Source organism: Lutra lutra, chromosome 17 (genome assembly GCF_902655055.1).
Source record: "Lutra lutra chromosome 17, mLutLut1.2, whole genome shotgun sequence".
In the NCBI taxonomy this organism is placed as follows: Eukaryota; Metazoa; Chordata; class Mammalia; order Carnivora; family Mustelidae; genus Lutra; species Lutra lutra.
Genome location: NC_062294.1, coordinates 10,782,423 through 10,795,271, shown reverse-complemented (window position 1 = coordinate 10,795,271; position 12,849 = coordinate 10,782,423). Strand labels below are relative to the sequence as shown.

Here is a 12,849-nt window from a genome sequence, read left to right as displayed (position 1 = left end):
TGTGGCAAGGCTCCCTGAGCCGGCTCTCTCAAGGCTGGCTCTCTCCTCAGTGGCTAACAATCATTAGGTCCCCAGGGGCAAGTTCAGTCATCCACAATATTAGTGATAGTCACGTTGACCATCTCAGACTGCCGACAGTTCTCTCGGTACGAGTTGATCCACGCTTCTCCAATGGGGTTTTCTCTGAAGCTGCCCCCTTACACAAGTAATCTAGGGGAGATACGCACTTATAAAATAGAGGATTGTGATACAGCACAGTAGAATGTATACACACAGGAGAATGTATAGTTTTAGTTCCACATCTGAAAAACAGAAATAGTAAGCAAATTACAGATAGATCTTGGCTATACATGACTTATTTATTTAAGAGAAACTTATGACTAATGGTCACCCTGGTAACCCTAAAAACAATAGCAAGAATCAAAGTAATTTTGGCATTTGTTTACCTTTTGAATTTCCAAAAGTATCTCTAAATGCATCCTCTTATATTCAGAAGAAAATATATATTCTTTATTTTGGTCTTATGTGCTATACCTATTGACGTAGCTTCCAAGCATTATTAAATAATGTCTTTTTAAAAATCTGTTTACCCGGGTGTATTCTAAGCACTTAACATGAATTAGTATTTAAGTTTGAACGACTCTGTGTAAGGATGATGTGAGTGTGCAAGGAATCTGGGAATGCGTGTGTGAATGACCCACAAGTGTGTGTGTGTGTTGGGATAGCATGGTTGTGTGTGTGTGTGTTTGTATGAGTTAGTGTGTGACAAGTTGCGAGAAGGTGTGTGTGAGGACTTGTGTGAGTATATAAGGTGCTTTTAGATATGTGAGTGAGCTTGTGAGTGTCTACATGTGTGTGAGAGACTGCGTGCAAGGACTGGGTTCTAAAATGGATTTTATTGATTAATTTTTTAAACTTTAAAGATCTAATTGGTTTATTAAATGATTTATGAGTTGGGCAGCGTCCCATTTAGCAGATAGAGGGGCCCTCCCTGAAATGAATTTTAAATTAATTAATATGTACTTAAAGTAATCCTCACAAAAACTCATGGGCTTTGTTCCTAGTAGTATTTGTTTCTAACAAATATGAAAGCAGATGCACAGAGAGAGGAAGTTGGCCGAGAGGACATGGCTCAGAAGCAGAGCCCCCACCAAATCTCAGTGCCCCGGGGCCGGGAAGGTCCCACGGAAGTGTCTGCCTGCTGAGCTGCATAGGCCCCAGGGGACACGTTCACATTTATTGTGGTTACTATTAATCTATGTATAGTAAACACATAATTTAATGGTTTAATAAATTGCAAATAAAAACACAAGAACATTAAAAACATACTTAAAAATCTGACAGGAACTGACAGTGTAGCTCTTTTTACTATAACTTTTAGATCACGCCTACTCATATTTACACAAATGCTCACACACTTACACAGTCATTCGCACACACTCTGTACACACATAGATGAACAGCCATTGCACATGCCTTCATGTGTATGTACACACTTGTGTGCTCACTCACACACCCCAAAGCTCTTTACCACACACAAACCTTACACATACACTCTTTATACACACATTCTCATCCCTCCTCACTCATTAATCCATACATATGCATACTCACACACATGCACATACTTACAAGATCATTCCCACACCCCTTACACACTCACATCTTCCTTATGGAGTCACCCATACACACTCATCTAGAAGCCCTCTGTTTGTCCTCTGTGGACATGCAGGGGGTGTGGCTCTACGTCAGAAATCTGGGTTGGGGGTAGTGGAGGGCTGAGGGCAGTCAGTCCCTCGGTGGAGGTGAGGATAGAACCACCAAGGGAGCTGCTGTCCATATCCTGTATCCCCATGTAAATTATGAGCAATGAAAGTAATGATGGAAATGTCTATGGGAAAGTGTTGGAGGCTAGAGAGAATGGGTTGATGGGTTGTTTCACTTTGTATTGGCGTAACTAGTGAGGAGAAAAGTGCAAATTGTTTAGACATTGAATGAAAATCAGTACTTCACTATACAATGTAATTTGCCGTAGGTTACTAGTTGTCAAACAGAGCTAATATATGGTGAATGTATTTTGTTTTAAGATTTATTTATTTATTTGACAGACAGAGATCACAAGTAGGCAGAGAGGTAGGCAGAGTGAGAGGAGGAAGCAGGCTCCCCGCTGAGCGGAGAGCCTGATATGGAGCTTGATTCCAGGACCCTGGGACCATGACCTGAGCAAAAGGCAAAGGCTTTAACCCACTGAGCCACCCAGGCGCCCCTATATGGTGAATTTAAATAACATCCAAAATCTAGGCTTCACACCGTAATTAAAAAATGTGAAAAGTTGGGCACCTGGGTGGCTCAGTGGGTTAAAGCCTCTGCCTTCTGCTCAGGTCATGATTCCAGGGTCCTGGGATCGAGCCCCGCATCGGGCTCTCTGCTCTGCAGGGAGCCTGCTTCCTCCCCTCTTTCTCTCTGCTTGCCTCTCTGCCTACTTGCGATTTCTCTCTCTCTGTCAAATTAAAAAAAAAAAAATGTGAAAAGTCAAGTCTAACAAGAATCAGGGAAAATGAATTCAGTATCTTTCAGCAGCAGCAAATCAAATAGAAACAGCACGTTTATCAGACTAATTATTCATTCTTTGGGATCATAGGTATAGACGCATATATCTGCTCCCTTTTAAAAAATGGCTGAGGTCTGTAAAGAATAGCCTGCTTTGTCCTTTATTTTTCTGATCACCAACTAGGATTATTATTGTTTTAATCTCCCTCTTTCTTTTAGATTGTTATTGGCTTGAAATGCTTCAAAAATTAAATACGTCCTGAAACATTCTTCAAATGGATTCCTCTGAATCTATAAAAATGCTAAAATATATGTAAACTTAGTTGGCAATGAAAGATGCCCATTACTTATTTGTGAATCCTTAAAAAAAGGTTGTAAAATAACATACAATTATAGTTATAAATACAACCTCACACGCAAATGAATGTATATAGGTTTATAGTGGTGATTTTTGTATATAGGGTTATATATATATATAATATATATAATATATATAACATATATATATTATATATATCTTCCCTATTGTTTCCTGGATCATTTGATTTTTGTACAGTGGATATCTATTTTTTATAATCAGGAAAAATCAAACACATTACTTTCAGTTAAAATTGGAGAAATCCTATCAGTGAAACATGAAGTTTCCCATCCTTAGTTTTTTAATAACAGAGGTGGTAGAAACCCCAGTACGAATGCGTTCTTGACAGGCTTGGCAGTTTATTTTTTTGTTCTGAGGAAAAAGAGAGCTTTCAGGCTTTGGTCTCAATATATCTTTTACTCTGCATTCTAAAAGCATCAATAATCTGATCAGGGCTGTTCATGTTGATAGCAGAAGCTCCCAAGCTTTGTTGTCCACAGCACCCTGTGTATTTCAGTGTTTTTCTTGTAGTGTTCCAAGCCCAAAATATAACTAACACTTTCATTTAAAAAGTAGTTTTGGTCCAAACAACTTATTTATGCCCTAAAATTTAGTAACCCTGTGAAACATATATATATTTCTCTCTTTCTATATATATATATATACACACACACAGACACACACACATATATACCGACATATAATACGTATAATATAATCCATATAATTGTAAAAGTCAGTATATATTATATATAGTATTTATGTAATTTGAAAATAGTTTAATTTTATCTTGAATTAAACACAACTACTTCATAATTACATATTTACCTGTTGAGTACTGCACAACTTTTCAAAAGCTTGGAATTAGGTCAGACACTGCCACGCTCATTTTTATTCAACACTGATTTTACGCAGTACTGTTTTGTTTTGTTTTTTTAAATCAACTACTGAAAATCCAGCTTTTTAAAGATAGGGCATCATTAAAAGGAAAGTATTACGTTCTAATGTTGAAATTGAATTACCTCAAATTACGAAGTTGTGCAGTCTGGGGCAGATATCGAGTATGCCTGTATTTCTCTTAAAAAGTTAAAATATCCTGGGAGCCCCTTTGAGTTCTGCTTACCACCCTGGAGCACCCTAACACTGCTAGGAATTCATGTGTCTATCCAACGCACCTTCAACATTCCTGGAGATCTTCACTCAAAAAGTGAATAAAGATGCCCTTCTTTCCTACTTCCTTCTTTTCTTCTCTCTTTATTTCTTCTTCTTTTAAATATTCAGTGTAGGAAATCAATATGATTAAGTGTTGTTGTTTTATGTAAGCTATTGATATTTGTGACAACATATTGAATTAGTGTTTTGTCGCTTACGGAAAAGAAAGGACTCTGATATAGTAGGACATGTTGAAAATTAAGCAGTCACAACTACGTGGGAATTGGTTGAAATCTGATGAATTTATCGATCGACGGTTTTGTTCTGTGATTAAACCACTTAACGACAGACTGAATAACCATGAGTCATGTTAAATTTACCCTTTCTCTTACTGTTGGCATTCTCCTCTCACTTGAGCGTGTATAAGTGATCAATATTTTATGATGGCTCAGAATGAAAAATAGTGATTGTATCTGCAACTTTTCCTAGGTGTTTGCCCAACTATTGTGAACATGGTGGTGAATGTTCCCAGTCGTGGAGCACCTTTCACTGCAACTGTACAAACACTGGCTACACAGGAGCTACCTGCCACAACTGTAAGCCGAGCACACCTGCTGCTTCTTGCCTCTGTTCTGGTTTCTTTGTTCATTTCCCTTTGCATGGCTGGGTGCATCTACGTCCATGTATTGGGACGCACAGCCCCAAAGTTCAGCATCCAGCTGCTTTCTAGTTTATTTGAAATCCACACCTCTTTTCCAGAAGTTGTCAAAGTAGCTCATAGAAATAGATAACCTAAAACAGGATAGGAAAGAGTAGGAGAGCTGGCAAAGGGGAAGTATGTGCAGAAAACAAGAGGCGGCTGAGGATAAACGTAAACAATGCAGACTATGTAATCCTTCAATTCCCTTGTGACCCCATTTATGATAATGAAATAAGGATGGCAGATAATGATGTTAATCATTAAATAGTTCATTTTTATTGAGTGTTTTGTAAATGCCAGCCAGTGATCTAGTGTTTTATATGTCCCACCTTCTTGAATTCTGATGACCACCGTAGTGGGTGGATACTATTATCCCCAGTTGACTCATGAAGTAACGGAGAGAGATCAGTCCCCTTGCCCCAGTCTCCTTAAATAGTTGAGGCATAGTGAGGATGTAAATACTTACAATTATGCTCCAGAGCCTGGGATCACAAAAAACACTCTTCCTACATTATAAACCATGTAATTTTTCGATGAAATGTCTGCATGTGTTGTAAGACTCGTGTCCACTTTTTCAGTATGAATGATGGTGAGATCATCATTTTTCTTTCCTGTTTTTTCATATCATTCCTGACCTTGCCAAGCAACCTAACTCCTTCTACTCTCTCCTGTAGCTTCAACTTCAGGGAAGGGTGTTATGGGCAAAGTCGTCAGACTCCCCATTTCTCTTCTTTTCACTGTGTGCTACTTTGCTAGGGTTGAGACTGGAATCCTGGGCTCCCAGCCGTGGACATTCTGGAAGGGACCCTCAGAGGTCCTGATTCGGGGCTGGCAAAGGTGTGAGCAGGAGAAGCTCCTGGTTTCACCCCTCATACCTGTACCATTACAGCCAGAGTCATTCCATAGCATCATTTTCTCTGTCACAGTGTCATGAAGGATGCTGGCTCTTGCTAAAGCCACACCTTGCTGTGACCAGAAGCAGGTTACTTGAGCCAGGTCACCCAGTCAGCCATCTTTTTTACTTTCTTATATCTGCCATCATCCTAATTGTAGTAACTAACTTAAAACAAAGAGCTAATTGAATGTGTTTTAACTATGTATTTGTAATTGTTATCAAGGACTGAATCTAAATATGCACACAAACAATTCTAAGGAAAACAAGTGGATGATAGATAAGATGTTTTCATCCGTGGCCACAGTTTGATCTAACTGTTGTGTTAACTGACTGTGTTCTTGAGCAGATAGTCCAAATGGCTGAAGGGTTTTGGCCAATAACCATTCTGAGAAAGGGGCCAGGATGACAAACCTGGTTAGAGTGAAGCCTTTACTATTGTTAGCATAAGTACATAGAGGAAGGGGCAGAGAAGGAGTCTTCAAAAGTTTGATATAAGTCATATGTGATAAACAGTCATGTTATAAGGAGTCAAGCAATGCACACAAAGCAAATGTACTCCTAATTACCCTCATGCAATCACGTGACCTTTCTAATACCAGCCCTGACTCTCAAATCATGAGTCTCTCCTGCCAACGTCTTTCAAAGAATTTATGAACATAAATATGTGCATATAGAAGTGAGTAAACTAACCATTTTAATGCCCGTTTCACTGCACAAAATATAAAAGTGACTCTAAAACAATCCATGCTTATATTTTTGTCTATACCATATATAATAGGAAGAAAATAAAATCATCGGACTATGGAAGAGTAGAGAAATAAATTTGTATGAATATCTGAAATTTCTATAACACTGAGCAAATTAGTTATATTGCCTAAAAAGTCATTAATATAATTTTCAAAAATTTGGACTAGATGAAGGAAAGACACCCAGGGCATAACTTATTTCTCATTTCATAAAATAAAAAGCTTGATGGAAATTATCAGTGCATTTGGCAAAGTGCTCAGTGAGACATGTGCATCATATATAGTTGTTAATATCAAACCTTGTACATGGAAAATGTATAATTATATAATCAAAAACATCTAATTATGGACCAAAACACATCGAGACCACTTGAGGGCATATTTCATATAAATATTTTTTCTGCTTCCAATTTTAATTATATTAAATTCTCATGACAGGGCATTAGAGAAAGTTTCTTTCATAAATGACTTTTAAAATATTTGATGAGCTTTTTCAGTCATTTTTTTAAAGATTTTATCTATAGATAATTTTATATGAGAAAGAGTAGTTACATTATTTAAAATTTTTCTATTACATAATTATTGGATAAAAGCAGATTATTTAAGGAGATTATACTGTTGTGTTTCAGATGTGAGATTATTACAAGGGGTCACTAAAATTAGAAATTCCAAAGTGGATGTCAAAAGACCCATTAGGATAGATGTCCAAAATGGATGTTATATTATATTTAGAACCATTTTGACATTTAAGACACATACCTTCTCTTTTGTTGTTTTACCTAATGTAAAAATCAATTTCTATTTTGACTAATTAATCTCATGTTCTGTTACAAAAAGAAATGCCACAGAATTCAACCTCATTTTGCCTTTTTCTGTGTGACCTTTCATCCATATTAATTTTTTTAAAAAAAGAATGAGTTTTGTTTTAAAATATGTTTTAACTTTTTTCCTGGTCAGTAATATACATACTAAATTTCAAAACTTACTGTATTTTGTGTCCAAATTAAAATTTAAGAGACTCATTTTTTGCTATTCCATTTATGAAGATTCATTTTTTTTTCTTACAGCTATCTATGAGCAGTCATGTGAAGCCTATAAGCACAGAGGAAATACTTCAGGGTTTTACTATATAGATTCAGATGGAAGCGGTCCCCTGGAGCCCTTTCTTCTATATTGCAATATGACTGGTGAGTTAATCAACTTTCCTTTAATAGTTAAATTTGCATGAATGCTTTAAACACACAAATTTAAAATGAGACCAGTAGAAAGTTGACCTACTTTTCAACTTGATTAAAATATATATTGTTCAGTGGAAGAACTTAATAAAAACTTTTTTAAAATAGTTTAAACTTTTTAAAAATGGTTTAATAGTAATGATTTAGAAATGTTTCATTATTTTCAATGAATCTGGTATCTGCGTAGAACATCTCATAATATATGTATCTTATTAAGTCCCTAAACAAAAAGGATAGACCTTATTTCTTTTAGTAGACTGATACATATGAAAGCTTTGAAAAATATTTACTTTTTAAATGTAGGTACACATGACTTGTGTTCTTGAATTCTTTACTTATATAAATTTAAATAGAAGTTAATAGTTGTGGAAAATGTGTTTAAATTCAACATCCATTCATGATAAAAGAAAAGATGAAAACTCAATAAATTACCAATAGAAGGAAATTTCCTTACTTTGTTAAAGAGTACTAACAAAAAACTTACAGCACCTATCACACTTTGTGGTGAAATAGTGAAAGCTTTACCCTTGTTACGAGCATTAACACAAGGATGTCTGCTGTTATCACTCTGTTCACCATTATATTGGAGGTCCTTGCCAGTGCAATAAAACAAGAGAAAGAAAGGGAAGATGTAAGTACTGGAAGGGTAGAACTAAGATTATCATTACTTGTGTATGACCAAGTTATCTATTGGTTCTCATTCTTAGTCTATGACTAGGTTATATATTAGTGTGTATATATGTGTGTGTGTGTGTGTGTGTGTGTGTGTATCTCCATATACATATATCTGTAGATAAACTATTAAAATTTAGGATGATTACTGGATATCAAATTCATATAAAAATTAACTTCATTTCATTTCTGCATACCAGCAGTAAACAAAATGAAGTTTTAGAAAATTTTATTTTCAATCACATAAAAAAATCTCAAATACATGGTAATAAATCTAATGAAAGATATGCATGACTTCTACATAGAAAAGCATAAAATGCTCGAGATAAATTAAAATTCTAAATAAATGAGGAAATATAAAAATCCTATTGATTAGAAAACGCAGTATGGTGTAAATATTAATTCTTCCCATGTAGGTATTGATTTAATACAAGTCTTAATTAAAATTCCAGTGAGGTGTTTATTTGTTGGTTGATGTAACTGTTTTGGTGAAAACTGGCAAGGAAGCTCTTAAATTTATCAGCAAATTTGAAGGGACAGGAAGAACCAAATCAATCTTGGAGAATAAAGTTGAAGGACTCAACTCTAATAGCTATAAAGACATTATACTGACAGGCTAAGTGAAACAGTGTGTGATTGGCGTAAGGAGAAATAAATACATCTATGGAACACAATGGAGAGTCTATAAACAGATTTTCCTCATGTATGGATAGTTGACTTACTGTAAAGTTTGCATTGATTTATAGTGAAGGGAAGGTGGTCTTTCAACCAGTGGTGCTGGTAGGGGCACGGGACGGGTTGGTTGTATATTAATGTCCTCAAAAGGAATCTTGATCCCTTTGTCACCAAACCCCAAACAATGGATTCTAGATGAACTGTGCTCTCTAGTATAGTAGAACTAGCAACAAATGCCCATTTCAATTCAAATTTAATTAAAACTAATTAATAAAACTAAATGAATAGAAACACATTTTAAAAATTAAAACTTAAATTAATAAAAATAAGATTATATTAAATGCCCTTTTTTTTTTTTTCAATCTCACTGATCACACTTTCATTGCTCGGCAGTCACCTATTCTATCAGTGCAGAAAGTTTACACTGAATAGCATTGCGTCAGGAAGTCACAGTTTTCTGGAGCAAAACACACAGAAAAAGGAAACACTAAATTGAAGTAGGAGGTGTTTCAGAGGAGGATTCACTGCTTAAGATCAGGCAGTGAATATCTGGGGAGAGAATGTTCCAGGCAAAGGAAATAGCAAGTACTAAGTCCTGAGAGCAGAGCTCTTGCCAGGTGCATTCAGAAAACAGCGACAAATCTAGTGTGGTTGGAGTATGGCAAGTAATCGATGAGTAGTAGGAGAACAAGAGTCAAGGCAGGGCCAGGAGGCAAAGTCTCATTACTCTGAATGAGATGAGAAGACACCAGGGAGTTTTAAGCAATGATGGATGCCATCTGACTGCATTTGATGGGATCATGATGGCGCCTATGTCAGGAAGTGCCCATCTAGGAACAGAGGGACACACACAAACACTCATACACACCCCTCATATGCATGGATATATTTATAAGGTATAGATCTATATGTATGCGTATATAATGTATGTCCATCTGTATGTCTGTAACAGGAGTAGAGACCTGCTTGGAGACCAGTTCAAGTAGTGCAAGAGTCCATGCAAGATGATGGTAGCAGCTTGTACTGGATTATAGCAGTGTGTATGGGGGAGGGAGATTCGACCTTCTCATTCAATACATGTCAGGTGTGAGAAAACAAAAGAAAATAAAAATAACACCACATTTTGACTTGGGCCACTAGAGTAATTGGGTCGCCATTATTTAAGACGTGGTCATAAAAGGTTTGAACAGGGAGCACCTGGGTGGTTCAGTTGGTTAGGCGTCCAACTCTTGGTTTCAGCTCAGGGTTCGGGTCATGATCTCAGCGTTGCGAGAATGAGCTCTGCATTGGGTTCTGCGCTGGCTCAGCACCGGGTTTGAAGCCTACTTAAGATGCTTTCCCTTCCTCTACCCCTCCCTAAAAAAGAAAGAAAAGAAAGGTAAAGAAAAGAAAAAGTTTGAGGGGAAAGACCAGCAGCTCCGTTTTACACAGTTTGAGTTTGACATGTCTGTGACACATTCAAAGGAGATACTGAGAAGGCAGTTGAACACGGGAGCAAGAGTTCCTTTGTATTAATGTGTAATTCTAAAAACTGGAGGATGGTGGTAAAACCATGGCAACGGATATTTAGGGAAATTAGAAGATTAGAATGTATCTTCAGGGATTTTTCATATCACACAACCAGGTAGCTTCCATTTGCTTTCACCATTGTTGAGGACATTGTATGCAGATAATCCAGCTAAGTGTCTTCCGCGACCCTGGAATATTGAAATACATATGCACTAAGTGTAAGCTTTTTGCTGTTTTGTAAATGTCTATAGATGTCCAAGAGCACCTTGATTTGGGGGGTGCAAATAAACTGTCATGAGTAGGCGACTCTCAAGTAATGAGGACCTGTAAATAACGAGTATTGAATGTATATATATACACACACACACTCACACATGTATGATATCTTTCTATGGAATAATTCCAAAATTTATAGGCCATGTGAACTTACGTTATCTACATGATAAGGCAGTTATCACTTTCATTTTATTGAATGAATTATTCCATTTTTATTAAATCAACATTTACCTCGTCATATTACTTTATCGGTTATGTGCCTTATTTCAGTCAGTGAAGTCTCATGCTGACTCTGTAACAATTCTGAGAGACATGGAGGAAATATGTATATCCACACAGAGAGAGGTGACAGGTGTTTCAGCAAAATTTTCAGAAAGCATTGATGCAAAAGAGGGACATTCACAACATTTAAAGCCATTTGAAAAGCAAGCCATTGAAGGCAGAGACACAGATAATCCAGTTAGGAGACAGCTCAGTGTCTTCAGAGACCCCGGAATACTGAAATACATTTACACTAAAGTGACAATCCCAGAATGTAACAATCCAGTGAAAAATAATGTTACAGCTTGAAACATTTCCTATTGATCTGGTTTTGCAAATGAGGAAAGCAGGGAGGTTGGGTAAAGCAGGCTAAAGAATCACTAGGGAGTGATGAGGGACTAAAACCCCTTTTCTCCCAGCCTGAACATTTTTCCACTAGAAAAGGTTATGTTCTATCAGCGTCTCATTGCTTGTAGCCAATAACATATTTTCTAGTTATATAAATCAAGTGGAATAATTACAAAAAGAAGACAAAATGCTGAATCAGTTGCTTGCAGCTGTGTAACTTCAAAAAAAATCCTGTTATGAGTCTAGAATTAGTGTCAAGCAAATGATTCCACGTGGATTTAAATACCTTGAAGCGTTACCAGCTAAAAACTACAAAGGAAACTTCTTTTGAATGGATAATTTCCCAAACTCTGTTAAAGACAGAAAATTCTTTCTAAATACGGTATTGTAAATATAATTTAAAAAATAAGTAGTCAGGATAACGTGAATCCCAGTGTCTCTCCCTGCAGAAATGTACAAGGCTTTTTTCTTCTACCCGAAATCCACTGCTTTTTCTATAATGTAATGGTTTTATGTTCAAGATATTTCTCATTTCACACATTGCCTTGTCAGGACAGTTGTTTCGGGGGGGAGAGAATGATGAGTGCTAAAGCTCTCAGACTTTGGTGAAGATGCCAGTTCCCTGGTTTAAACTCCCTCTGGCCAAGGTGCCAAGGTGCCACCAAGATGCCTGGACTGAGTTTTGCCGACTCGGTAAGTTGGAGGACCAAGGCCGGGTTTCCGCCCTCTGAACAAGCTCTCTGTGTGCTTCTGAGACAGGAGCTCCGGAGACCATTCCCTGGGAAGGCTGGAGAGTATGAGATTTATAACAACAGGATTCTTTTTACTTTAGGGATTCCAACGATAAGGCCTCCTTGTTAGCTCTGAGAGTTAATAACTAACGATCATTATTCAGATGCAGCCTTGTTTATACCAAGCTTTGCTCCAGAATGCTGGCTGTTCTTCCCTTTCATCTCCCAGGCTTTCCTGAACACAGCACTTCCTCCCTGACCTCCCAGCTTTTAATCACATCTATCACCCCCCCCACACCCCCGTTAATCCTGAAGGAACACAAGATCTGCAACTGTGTTGCTTAAACAGCACGTTTTTTTCTTTACACTGTTATCATGCTCAAAAACCGCAGCCGAAGATAAATCAAGTTCTTAATTACTCAGGTGCTTTACATACAATCTATATACTAGAAATCTCTTCAGGGAGACACACTGGTAGACCCAAACTGCCTTTCAATTTTTGAGTGTATTTATTAAATTTCATAGATTTTCCTGCCCATTACAACTGTCTTTCCTGACTCATGTCTCCGTGTCTCCTTTACCACAACAACCAACTCTCTCAGCATTTGGGTAAAGGACAGTTTTCAAACAAGTAAATAAATGAATAAAATCTCACACAGATATAAAAATAAAAACTAAAAAACCACATTTTAAAGATTTCGTCTAATACTTTATTAATGAGAAAACTGGTAAGATGTCACA

The 12,849-nt window shown here is 36.9% G+C and overlaps 1 protein-coding gene across 2 annotated transcripts in view; it reads left to right on the top strand.

Annotated features, from left to right (window-relative positions):
* The window catches only part of CNTNAP4 (contactin associated protein family member 4), a 249,365-nt gene that overhangs the window by 166,341 nt on the left and 70,175 nt on the right, over positions 1-12,849 (top strand). For both annotated transcript variants that reach the window (XM_047712348.1, XM_047712349.1), the window contains exons 11-12: positions 4,550-4,656; positions 7,469-7,588. In XM_047712348.1, the coding sequence (XP_047568304.1) occupies positions 4,550-4,656; positions 7,469-7,588 (227 nt within the window). The remainder of the gene's footprint in view (positions 1-4,549; positions 4,657-7,468; positions 7,589-12,849) is intronic.